Source organism: Talpa occidentalis, unplaced genomic scaffold (genome assembly GCF_014898055.3).
Source record: "Talpa occidentalis isolate TD23 unplaced genomic scaffold, MPIMG_talOcc4v2.1 talOcc4.5, whole genome shotgun sequence".
NCBI lineage: Eukaryota > Metazoa > Chordata > Mammalia > Eulipotyphla > Talpidae > Talpa > Talpa occidentalis.
Window position 1 is genome coordinate 93,069,689 of NW_023604861.1, and position 13,250 is coordinate 93,082,938.

Here is a 13,250-nt window from a genome sequence, read left to right on the forward strand (position 1 = left end):
TGCTATTAGATGATTGTCAGGATTGCTCTAGTCACTCTTACTGTTCTTCTGCACAGTACTGCAGCTACATAAAAATCATCTGACATTAGTGATTTTCTTTAGCTTCACACACATTAAGGACATCAAAAGAATATATGTGTATAAAATTTAAAATTGATTCTTAGCATCCCTCTAGATCATAAGAATCCAAGAAATCGCTCTGTTAAAAATACCATTGTGTAAATCTTTTTTGTGTGTGTTTGTAAATCTTTTTAAGAGTGCTCCATCTGAGAAATTTTTTTTGTTTTAGTTATATATTGCTGTGTAACAAATTACCACAAATTTGGCAGCTTAAAACAACAACCATTTATCATCTCTTAGTGTCTGTGGGCCAACAGTCTGGGCACTGCTTAACCTCTGTTTCAGGGCCTCTCCAGACTGCCATTCAGGTCGTAACTGGGATGAGGCCTCCTATCAGGCTTTACTGGTGAAGGATTTATTTCCAAATTCCCTCATCTTATTGGAAGTATTCATCCCTACATAGCTATAAGAGTGGGGTCCCTGTTTTCTTTTGGGATAGCTGAGGACCACCTTTAGATTCTAGAAACCACCTATGGGTCCTTGCCATGTGGCCTCTGTAAGAAGTTTGTAATATGGCTGTTTGCTTCTTCAAGGCCATTGGAGAGTCTCCTTTGGGAAGGACCCATGCTTTCTTTTAAGGGCTTTCACTTAATTCAATTAAGTCTACCCAAGATAATCACCTTTTTGATAAAGCCAATTGATTGGGTACCTTAATTATTTCTGCAAAATCTCTTTTACCTTTCCATAAAATCTAACTTGTTCTTGAGAGGTACATTTCATAGTATGCACAAGTCCTTTCCATAGTCAAGACGAAGGGAGTATTCAGGGCATGTACATTGGGTGTGGAGGGGGAAATTTATGTACAGTCATCGATTAGTAAACCAAGAAGAGTCTAGATTACCCATCTTGAAGACATGCATAATTTTTCATTGTGTAAGTATACCATGACTTAGCAATACTCATATTTCTGACACTTAGATGTTTCTCTAATTCATTATTATTTTAAGTAATGCTGCAGTGATCTTTGTTTACATGTATAATTTTTTATTAGGTTAGATTCCTAGACTGGAGATTGCCTCGAAAAGATTATAAACTTTCAACCCATCTGTTAAACTTTCCCCAATTCTCTTAGGCTAGAACTTACTTCATGAATGACCCTTCTGTGTTTTGTTGATACTTGTTCTATACACTCATTACAATGTGTTGTGATTTGATGTTTATCTGCCTCTTGTTCGATTAGATAATATGTTACCTGAAGACAGAGAGACTGTGTCTTTTGATTTGCCCTATATTCAAAATCAATACAGCATCTCATATAGCTGAAGGAGTTATTCTTACTCATTTTAACATTTGAGAAAATTCAAAAATATTCACAAATTGCCATATATGTGCTTACTTTTTCTGTTTACACTTTTCTCTCTAACAGGATGTTATTTCAGGTGCAATCAACCAATTTCAAAGCACGGTGTTATCAGTTCCTAATCTTGTGCCCGACCCACATTTTGATGCTTTCACCAGTCCTTACATTAACAACAAACCTGAAGAAAAAACTTGTGGATCTGGTCCAAGCTTAGCAGCAGTATTTGATGATGATAAGAATTTTCACACAATTGTTTTTCAAATAAAGGTATATTTGCTTTTACTAAAATTATTTTACAATGATCTTAATTTTTAAGAATTGAGCAATTATCTTCTTCCTTTCTTACACTTATATTGAATTCTGCTTAATCCCTAAATGGTAAAAGTTGAAAGTAGTGTTTATCCTTTCAAAATTATCCTGTAAACCATGAGAGTGTCTCAAGGTAGAGTTGACAAAATGTAAGAGACTTAAAGTATCCAATGTGATGACAATATATGCGCACCATGTGAAAAGATTACTCTACTGAACTAATTAACATACCATCACCTCTTATGTATACTTCCCCTCCCACCTTTGATGAGCCCATTTAAGTTTTCTGTAACAAGTTTGAGTTGTACAAGTGTTATCAGTTACAGTCACCATATTATACATTAGGTCCTCAGAACTTATTTATCTTAAAACTGGATTAAAAAATCCTTAAAATATGGATTTTTCATAAATAGTGCTGGAATAGTGGTTAGCCTTTTAGACAAAGATAAAATTAGATCTGATTTCACATTGTATATAGAATAATTGCATTGGAGATCTCAAAGTAAAAAATTTGAGAGCAGACACATTTAGGGGGAAAATGGGTGAATTCTGGGAGGGAAAGTGATCAAAACAGGGGAGGGAAGCGTACAAGGGACTATGGTGATGATGCATAGGTGAACTGGTGGTGGGAATTTTACAGGGGCTACACCTGTGAAGAGAAAGCAAACATTCCACAAAAATGAACAATGATGTAAAATATATATAAACTTTTAAAAATGGTGAATTCTTGTATAATCTTGTTCTTAAAGAAAGGTTATCTAAGTTTGACTCAAAATCCAGATGCAATAATAGAACAGATTGATACACTTGACTATTTTAAAATAAGAAAAATATCACAGAGCAAAAAAAAATCAATAAGTGTTTCCTTTCATTTATAAGGAACAACTCCTCAAAATTCAGATTTAAGGATGTATTTTTTTCTTTATTTCGTAAAGGAATTCATTGACTTCTTATCAAACATGGTATATTTGCTCACTTATGTATCCCCAACTCAAAGCATACTGTTGGGCACAGAGAAGGCTTTTGTTTGCTTGTTTGTTTGGTGATAGTGAGTTGAATTCTGCTTAGGAAAAGTATAATTTTGTCTGTTTATAACATCTAGGAGGCCATAAGGGCAGCATTTGAATCTGCCCAATTATATGCAGCTACGTTTGAAAAGTTTCAGATATTCTTCAAGGAAAATGAAAGTCTTGATTTGCAAGCTCTTAAACTTCAAGAACCTGGTAAGTTTTCCATTTAACATAACTAATCATTTCTGATAGAGATATCAAAGTGTATATTTTTCTGGGTTTCTGTTTGGTAGTGTATGATGACGGAAATGGTAGCTCAAAAGGGCTGGCCTGACAAAAAGCAAGAATTTGTTTATTTCTAGGTTACTTTCTGTAGAATTACTTTTTTCCTTTAGTTTTACTAGTGTTGCTGTTTCTATTTCAGTACATTATGGGAAGCAATTCCTCCTTAATAACTTATCTTTGCATATGAAGCTGTATTAGTGCTAAGGTTTTGTAGTCTATATATGGGAAAGAAGTTGAAATGAATGTTTATCTCTGTAGCTACTTTAAATAATTTTACATAAATATTTTTTCTATCTGAGGAATTCAAGTTTCTCTTTATATGTGGGGCTGTACTGCAAACTGATTGTGAATCAACAGTTTTTAGTCATGAAATTAGACCCAAAGGGAAATGATTTTATACGATTTATTATCTTCAGCAAAAGAAAATTATGTCTAATGCCCACATGAAATCTAGACAAGGACATTGTCATATGATTATATTAGATGTGTGTGATTCATTATTATTAAAAATGTGAAGCATAACAGTCAGATTTTTAGTTTCATAAATCAAATTTATTGCTTTATTGTCTTAGACACAAAAGTATTAGTATTCTCATTTTTCAAATAAGGAAATGAAGATATAGTGATAAGGCAACTTCAAGATTACAGTTAGTGCATGGTTTAGAAACTGTTTTCTCTGGCTTGAAAACTAACCGTTATCCACATTGCCTCTCCTCTGTCTCAGAAAGAGAAAATAGATGTTCTTTGTCATCTATCAGCTTTGCTTTTCTTCTTCTCTTTGGGTGTGTGACCATGCCAAGTCACTTAATCTCTATTGATCTCAATTACTTTTTTTTTTTAAAGATTTTATTATTTGTTTTTATACAAGAACCGGGGTATAGGCCAGATGCACGGGAGGGTGAGAGGATTCATCAGAGACAGAGTGGGGAGCAGAACAGGCAGACTGACGAAATACACTGCTGAGGGGAGCAGCGGGTGAGACAGGAGAGGTCTGCCACGCCATGTGGGACTCTCCCTGGCCGGCTGGGATCAAACCCGTGCTGCAGAGGCTGCCGACAGCTTCACAGTGCGGCGTTCAACCACCTGCGCTACCAGGGAGGCCCTCAATTACTTTTTGTATAACATTAGAGTACTGGGCCAAATTGGTGCTTCCCGAGTTGGTATTCCTTGGACTACTCTTCTGAAGAATAGTTACATGATACTATGAGAAAAGACTGTTCAAATAAATTTGGAAAATGCTGGGTCAAGCAGTGTCATACAGGTTTCCCTACCAGATGACTTCTCAGATCATTTGATATCCTGACTTTGTTAGTTCTCCAAAATATTCACATGAAAACCTTCTCAAGTGAATACAGTAAGTAATTGGCCTCTCTTGGTCCATGTCCCATTTATGGTATTGTGAAGAAAATGAAGCTCAGAAAGATTAAGTGACTTACCCAGAGCCATATGTGGGTTACACACTTCCACATAGGTCCTCTAACACTCTGTCTGGTGTGTTCTTTATACTATGTCCAATTCTCCCTTGTATTCGGGAGAGGAAGTGGCACAAATACAAGCATGAATCAACAACCGCTAATAAAGTGGAGGAAGGTTAAATAAGGAGAACAGGATACAGTAAGGAAATCAATCTGACCCAAGTGGAGGAATTGGAAGTAAAGTTAGCTAAAATTTGAAAGGCCCTTCTTGTTTGAAAAACAAGAAGTTTAGTATTGGATATGTGTTAGAAAGAATTGTTCTTGACCAACAGTTGTGATAAAAGTGTATTCAAGGATAATCAGGCTTCCACTGGTTTCAGATAGACTGAAGAAGGGAGAATATAAAGGCAGAAAATTTTTCAAAATGCAAATGAATCACATAGCAGATGCAATTTTGCAAAGGCTTTTACCATACTGTGGGAGCAAGGATGACAAAGAGGTTTTGGGAAGAAGAGTGGAGATGATAACTTTAGTTATGTTTTATCTCCTGTATGTCAAAGTTTTGTTGTTAATATCCTCAAAATGCTTTCCTTTGAGGTACCATATGGGAGAACCCTTAGATTAAGCCCAACCTCAAATCAACCTGACACTAGAATAGAGTCCATTCCAGACTAGATCCTCTAATGTAATTACAAACTGTTTTCCCGTGTGTATGTGTGACATGTACATATACATGCTCCTCACAAGGTAAGATCAGTCCCATAGAGTGGGAAGGGGCAATGCAGATCAGAATACCTGCTCTGCTACTAGGGGACCCAGACTTTGTGGAGTACCCAGCTCCTCCAGAAGGTTTCCACTCTTTCAAAGGAGTATGCCTCCACACACCCACCACTTTCCCCCTCAGACTCCCTGGCTAAGCTCACAGCCCTACCACCAGAACATGAACCCCAGGTTCCTCTCTCCAGCCACCTCCTGTTCAATGTAGCGTGAATCTTCTCAGGATCAATCTGTTGAAGTCTGCACTAGTCTGATGTGCAAGGGATAACTAATCCCTTATCTATCAGATTATCTCTCCAAACACTCTTCCTCTGGCCCACTGCTCCAGTAACCTCAGCCAGTGGGCACCAGGTCCCACTGTAACCTCGTTGGAGGTATGTCATATCTGCTCCCCTGAGCAGGGCCTGTTCCACTGCTTGCCAGGGCTTATTGGGTCTAGGCTACTTCCCAGTGCTGCCTCAGGGTTCACTGGGATCTGCAGACATCTACTAAGGCAGGGCTGCTTCCAGATCCCACACCAGGGCTCACTTGTGTCTGCTGCTACATACTGTCGCTCGCCAGTTCCATTCTTGGGGGGCCCACCAGGCCACTGGGACTCATCTTGCCCACCCAGGCTATCCATGTGACTCGTTCCACTGCTCTTGAGGCCCCCTTCCTCCAGATGTTGCACCTAGTGTGTGCTGTCGTTGCCTGTTTTTAGTGTAGGAATTATTGGCTTTGTTCTGCTGCAGTCTAGCTATGAGTATATGGAGTAGGTGAGCCCAGCATCCTTCACTGTGCTACCATCCTGCCACTCTCCACTGTGTTATATTTTTTTATGCTGCTATTCCTCTTTGGATCTCCCCAAAGGGAGGACATTTAGTCTGTCCTCTGGAACTAAAGTGTTCTTCACCTCCAATTCCTCTAGCTTTCTTCCTACCTTCCTCAATCGCAAACAGAGTCCCAGAAGCCCTCAGATGGGGGTGAGGGGGCGGGAAACAAATCTAATCACTCTTATTGTTACCTGTGTTCGTGGAGAAAGGTCAGACGCAATCCCTCAGGTATACAAATTATTTTGATGTGCCATCTCTACATAAGAACCAGAAGACATATATTTATTGTTATAAAACAGAAGTTTCCTTATTACACGAATAAAATATAAGGCTTTGTGGATTAACATTTAAAATTTCTACCAGGTATTGTATGTATAAATAACCACATGATAAATGTACATGTAAAAATTATAATGCAATGATTTTAATGTATTTGTAATCATTCTTTAAAATCTATTATAATGTATGTTATGCTTTATATGAATTATTTTATGTAGATGTTAAGTTTTTTAGTGAACAACTGGAAAAATATCACAGACAGCACAAGGATGCAGTAGCTCTAAGACCCACCAGAAATGTGGGATTGCTGCTCATTGACACTAAGCAGTTAAAGGAAAAACTAATTCCATCACCTTTGCGATGCTTGGAGGTAACTATGAGCTAGGACAAATTTTAATTGTCTTCTCTATATTATTAATTATTTTCCTACTAAAAGGAGACTTTATATTGTAATATGGCAACACTTGAAAATAACCTAAGTTTTCTAGACATCTTTCATTTCTAGGGAAACTCCCATATTCTTCTTTCTGTACAAAGCACCGCGAAGTTTCAGATGAGGGAACTGCCGGCCTCAGATTAGTCATTTACTACCACTCCTTTTTCCCTTGTTGGAGCATTTCACAGCTTCCTGCAGAAATGATACCAATGTATCAGCTCAGAGCCCTAGTGGAAATACTGGTAGATTCTAAGATACTGAGGTCAATTTCATAGGACCATTCCTGATCTGAAACTATCTCTAAAATTCTGATTATATTTTGGTGAGTTGTAGAACTACAGATAATTTGTATGGTTCTGCGGTAACTTCCCTGTCTTCCTGTGGAGCCAACGTATACCTGGACATCCACAAATGACTCCACCTTCTCTTATAGTATGGAACATGGATTGGAAACTATAACCCACAAAGTCATTCCAGCCTGTTTTGTACATACAACTTTTTTGGAACATAGCAATGACAACGTGTTTATGTATTGCCTATGGTTGTTTTGTCACGACAAGGGCAAAATTGCATAGTTGTGACAGATAATTTATGTCCATTGTTTTGTGCTGGTCTCAATCTACTAATAGCACTACTATCAGATAGAATTGACTGGGGGCGTTCATTTTGGCCCTAGCGAGTTTCCCACAGACACCTCCCCTTTGCAAATCCATGAGCCAACCCGTGTGGTTCTTATTATGATTACAAGATGTCCGTCAGCAATTGCCATCAGGAAACTTTGAAAAAAGTAAAAGTTTATTGGTTACAGGACCTGGAAGTTCCACAGCACAACTATGGCCACATAATAATAGATTCATAGATAAAGCATGTGAACCTGGTACCCTGCTTTTATTGGGGTCAAGAGGAGAGTTGGGACCCAGAGCTTTATTGGTGAATTTAAAACTCAAGAGTGAGATTTTAAAGCACTGGAAGAGAAAGAGCAAGCAGCCCAAATGGTCAGTTATTGAAATCAACTAAGTTTTCTAAAACAAGGGAATCTCAGAGAAGGAAGTCAGCCTGTGTCGTTATTAGGTGTGTGACTGACAAAAAGTCCTCTTTGAGGTGGATACCCAGCCATCAAAGCTTAATTCAGCACTTGTTTTATAAAAAAGAGAAAACCTGTCAGGGCTTACACTGCATTTGCAGTGTCTAAAATTACTATTCTGACCCTCTGCTGACCCCAGTATAGATGGTGGAGGACAGAGCACTGTAGGCTGCAGACTTGAGTGCTGCAGTCTTTTCTGTCATTAATTGGTTGTGTGGCAAAGCTTTCTTTTAGAGCTTTGCTTCATCTGTTAAAAACATTAAAAATATTTAATTGAACAAATTCAGTTTAATTTCAGCAAACACTTTTGACCAATACAACATCCAAGCCAAAGAAAACTTCAGAATGTATTAAGCAATCAGGAAACTTGTAGGCTGTATATCCAAAAAGTCCAGCGGTTGGGTGGACATCAGGGAGGTTTGATTGTTGGTGTTACCAAGGACCCAATTTTTTGTATTCTCTTTAGTGAGCCTCCTGATGTGCCAGCTTCATCCTAAAGCTAGCCTTCCCTCGGATTTGTGAAATGATTGTTAAAAGCTCCCACAAGCTAATTATTTCCTTGGTCATGTATAGAGAAAGAGAGATTGATATTCTGAAAATACATAAACTAAAGTTACAGGTGCACCCCAATCCATCATGTTAGCCAAAGAAAGCCAGACTATTTTCCAAGTGATGAGATTCTCTTTGTTACTGGAGAAGAGACTGATTTTCCCCAAACCACGTGACTACTACCCAACATGAAAAATTAAATTGATGATGGAGAGGGCACCACAATGTCCACTACATATGGCAAAGTAGCAGGGGTGCTTGCAAGGTATCTGAGTATTTAGGCAACCTTTTAATAAGCAACTCAATCTATTTTGTTCTGAAAGTGATCTTCAAAAGTTGGCCTTCCTATTGATTCCTCTGATTAGTAGTCCTTTAATAAAAAAAAAAAAAAAACCTTCAAATACAAAACTGCTTCCAGTACCTGCTGATTTAACAGATACTCTATTAGGATTTATCTAAAATCTATAATAAAATGGAAATACTCAAATATTTATGATTGGTATTTTCCTTTTCTTTCCTAGGTACTAAATAGTATGCTACCTTGTCTAAGCAAGAAAAAAGTCGATGCCATTATCTCTGAGGCACAAGATGCAGAGTACAAACTTGAGTTTGTTCCAACTACCACCATAGAATATGTTAACAGCTTAGTATTTCTTGATGAAATTCAGGAAAGGGTGAGTTAATTATCTTATATATCTCAAGATTCCAGATATTCTAGATCTTGGGCATTTGTTTACTTTAAGCAATACATGCAGATGAACACCCTTGATGTACACTCAGTCCTATTTATAGCTTGTTTAACTTATTAGGCACTTCTGGTTGAAATTATTGTAACAAAAATTCACATAACTTAGAAAAATGAGATTTATTATAAGTTTTCAGGAATAGTTTCTGGAATCCAAAGATCTATATAGAACCTAGCTTTTTAAAAGGACAGGAACTGGGGACCAGAGTAGCCCAGGTAAACCAAAAATGCCCCTCTCTCTCCACCTCTCATTTCCCTTCTTTCTAAATCAGTGGTTTTGAAAGGTGGAGCCCAAACCAGTGCATCAGTAACAGTGGGGAACTTGTTAGAAATACCTATCTTGGGCCTCACCTAGACCTTCTGAACAGAAATTTGGGGCATCTCAGACTGTGTTTTAGCAAACTGTCCAAAGTGATTGCAATACAAGCTAAAGATTGAGAGCCATTTCTCAGGAGCCTCGCTGCAGTTATCTTCTCAGATTAGGGACTTCTTTTCTGTCTCCACATGAAAGCAAATGGTCTCTGCCGCAACTAAAATCTGTTTGTTCCCATGTTCAAGCAAGAGGTCATACTGAGGTGGGTTTGCAAGATCCCAATTTCATGCTGCTTGGTTCTTGTGGCCAGAAGTTTGAATCAACTGTACAAACATGGCTGCTCCTTCTAGAATCATATAGTAGAGTTTGTGTTATGGGGGGAGGGTTCCCCCAATTGGAGATTCTCTTGCTAAGAAAGTAGGAAAAGTACTGTCCCCCTGAAGGTAGGGAATCAATCTAATAAAGATGGATGTTTAGTATTCAGTTAGAGCTAGTAAAAGTATTTATTAAAGGATAATGGGACACATGCAGCCAGCCAGGAGCATGGCCTTCCTACCTCAAAAGCTGCTCTTATTAATCACTGCATGAATGGGACACATGCAGCCAGCCAGGAGCATGGCCTTCCTACCTCAAAAGCTGCTCTGGGATAATCACTGCTGAGCACACAGGCCTAGAATTTCCAATAGGACACCTGAGCATCCTCTTGGCACATGTTTTCTCTGGAAGCTTTAAATATTGGCATTTAATGCTACTAGAGGACAAAAGAGAACAGAAAAATAAACATTTACAAAAGTAGTAACTCAGTTCAGCTCCAAACATCTCACTCCCATGCCTGATTACCTATCGTGTAGCAATGACGTTTGTTGTTCAACAGGCTTCAACTCGTTTGCCAGTGACATTAAACACTCTTCTCACGTGTCATCTGTTCGCAGTGTGAAGTTCACAGTGCACAGAGACTCTCTCCTATTAGACAAAACTTAAAGGGTAAATAGAACTCTGATATATTTTAACGAGTAACCAATGTTCCTATTCAGATCGAAAGCCTGGAAGAGGAAGGGAATATAGTGATTCAGATGTACAAACTCATTGAACAGTATCAGGTTCCCACACCTCCTGAAGACTTTGCTGTTTTTGCAACAATGAAGCCCTCCATTGTTGCTGTTCGGAATGCCATTGATAAATCCGTGGGTGATAGAGAAACAAGTATTAAGCAGTTTTGTCTGCATTTGGGCAGAGATCTTGAAGATCTAAACAATGAAGTCAATGAAATAAAGCTGCAAGCACAGGTAAGCTAAAGTAGGGTTTTTTAAAAGTTGCAAAGTCTAGCTACTGCATTTTAATTAAATCATTTAGAGCTCATATTGCAATTTAACCTGACTTTTGTTTCTTAAGTTTTCATTCTAACCAATTAACAGTGTTTTTGAGATGCTATTTAAAGTTGAAAGTATTTCTAAATCTCTTTTTAAATTCTGAATAAATTCTAGACCAGTGGAGGCAAAGCATATATGTAATATTTACTTCTCAGTCTACTGGCTTGTATTTATTTTTTTGAAGTAAATATTTTTACAACTTGTTAGCATATTTCATAGCCGTTGTTGCAGTTTTAAAGTTTGTTTAGCCACATAATAGAATATTCCCCCTTTAGAGAGAGTAGAAATCAATAAATGATTATAAAGACTACTTGGTCAACTTGCACCAATCTTGCCAAACAAAAGATACAAGCACCCCTTCTGCTAATTTGCCATATGTAATGGACATGGTGGTGTCCGCCTCAGTATCAATTTAACTGTTCTCATGTTGGGGGGTAGTCCTATGGTTTGGGGTAAATTGATTTCTAGAGCATGTTGCCATTTTGAAGGTAGGGCTGGTTAAAGCAGATGGGTCTCCTCCGCTACTCTCAGCAGTGTATTTCAGTGGATCTGCCTGTTCTGTCCCCCACTCTGTCTCTGGTGAATCCTCTCACCCCCCGCATCTCTGGCCTGTACCCCAGCTCTTGTATGCATAAATAAATAAATCTTCAAAAAAAATATTTACAAAGCATAACATCCAAGCAGGTACCAGACTGATGTCTAGAGCACAGACCCAAAGATAAAGATATGGAGATTGAGCCCATTGTGGAATCTTGGTCCCTTTCAAATTCTACATAGTTATCCAAAATTAGCAACCAACCCAAAGGCTCACAAGGAGTGGCCCCTCTCAAACAGAAGAAGGCTGTATCTGTGCAGTCTCTGCACAGGCTCCGGGCAGCACTCCCACTGCCCACCGGTGACTATGCAGCTGACTCTTCTCACCAACTCTCTCTCTCTGCAGGGCAGCAGCTTCCTGCCTTCCCATGACCTGTCAAGGCCGCCTGCCTGCAACCATGCAGGCCTCTCTCAGCAAACCTGTCCCTTCTGGGGCAGCTCTTTCTGCCCGCTTGTGTCTATGCAAGTGTCTTTAACTGTTTTATCCCTTCCCTAATAAACCTGTTTTTTAAATATTTAAAAAAAAAAAAGCAGATGGGTCTCCCAATCTATGGCTATAATAGTTCTCACATTGCTCCCATTATCTCAGATTCTTCCAAACCTACTTAGGTGTTTCTACTCTGCTCCTGAACTTTTCCTTTTCATATGGGGTTTCAACCCCACAGTTCAGCCAGAAAACTTATACTTGATCATTTATTTATTTTCTTTCTTCCTCTCTCTCAGAAATCAAAGACTTTCTATTTCCTTTATTGTAAACTGATATCTTTATTGTAACTTTATTGTAAACATATCTTTTTCTTCTCTTCTCCATGTCATCATCTCTCCTTACCTGAAGTCATGTTGGCTGAAGTGTAGGAAATGAGAGTGGATGGGGGAAAATAGATTAAGCATTATTTTAAAACAATGTTTTCCCATGCTTCTCCTTTGCACTGTTTACAACATATATGCATTATTTAAAATTCAGGAAAAGCAACCATTTTAACATATTTTCTAAAAGTCAGAGTGAAAAGAGATTTTAAAAATACTTTTTTAAAACATGTTTATTGATTCACTTGCTTTAATGGTCTACATCAAAAAGTAGGAATGTAAAAAGTATCAAAATAATCAAAAACTATATTAATTTTACAGGATCCACAGATTTTGGATATTAATGCTGACCCAGACAAAATAAAGGTCGTATTGAATGAACTGCAAGCAGTTTTAGATGATCTTCAAAAACGCGCATTTCAATATAAATCTTATCAGAAGAATTTTAAGGTAATGACAGATCTATGCGTCTATTTATAAAAATGTGAATAGGTATGGCATTGATACAATGTGACTGTACACATTCAATGTTTGAACACCTATTTGCTAGTTATTTTTCTGAAACTGTCTGAAATAAAACACGTTTTGTTCCTTGCCTTGAAGTGTTTAAACATTAGTACACATGAAACAAAATGTATTTCTTATTAAAAAATAGCTGTGAAGTATAGATAAACTGTCAGACCAAGATTGTAATTTCCATGTTCAAATGTTTGTGAACTTTTAAATATGGTCAAAGTATCTGTTCTTTCTTAAATGATATTCAGGCTTCTTTTACATTCATGTATGTGTTATGATTCCATGAATATTGTCTGATTTGCCCTTGGTTTCATGTGCCAGTCTGATGAAAGAAGAGAGTTTGACTAAACCTGGACATAGATGAGTCCAAAAGGGTAGGTTTGAAAGGCTAAAAGATATGACTCAAAAAAAAAAAAAAAAAAAAGGAAGAAGAAAAGAAGAGAAATGGATGGAAGACGTAAGTAGTTTGAACAGCTTTCAGTGCGACCAAGAAAAGAGAAAAGATTCCTAAGGTCAAAAGTAGAGATCC

At 37.8% G+C, this 13,250-nt stretch overlaps 1 protein-coding gene and 1 long non-coding RNA gene across 5 annotated transcripts in view; one reads left to right on the forward strand and one right to left on the reverse strand.

Annotated features, from left to right (window-relative positions):
* Window positions 1-13,250, forward strand: part of DNAH6 (dynein axonemal heavy chain 6) — a 181,687-nt gene that overhangs the window by 26,191 nt on the left and 142,246 nt on the right. For all 4 annotated transcript variants that reach the window (XM_037527731.2, XM_054701796.1, XM_054701795.1 and 1 more), the window contains exons 11-16: window positions 1,487-1,687; window positions 2,832-2,952; window positions 6,526-6,677; window positions 8,898-9,050; window positions 10,469-10,720; window positions 12,527-12,655. In XM_037527731.2, the coding sequence (XP_037383628.1) occupies window positions 1,487-1,687; window positions 2,832-2,952; window positions 6,526-6,677; window positions 8,898-9,050; window positions 10,469-10,720; window positions 12,527-12,655 (1,008 nt within the window). The remainder of the gene's footprint in view (window positions 1-1,486; window positions 1,688-2,831; window positions 2,953-6,525; window positions 6,678-8,897; window positions 9,051-10,468; window positions 10,721-12,526; window positions 12,656-13,250) is intronic.
* On the reverse strand, window positions 6,252-10,332 carry LOC129146970 (uncharacterized). The gene is made up of 3 exons (XR_008554392.1): window positions 10,275-10,332; window positions 10,063-10,182; window positions 6,252-6,284 (listed from the first exon to the last, which is right to left on the reverse strand). It is a non-coding gene; the product is annotated as an uncharacterized LOC129146970 (long non-coding RNA).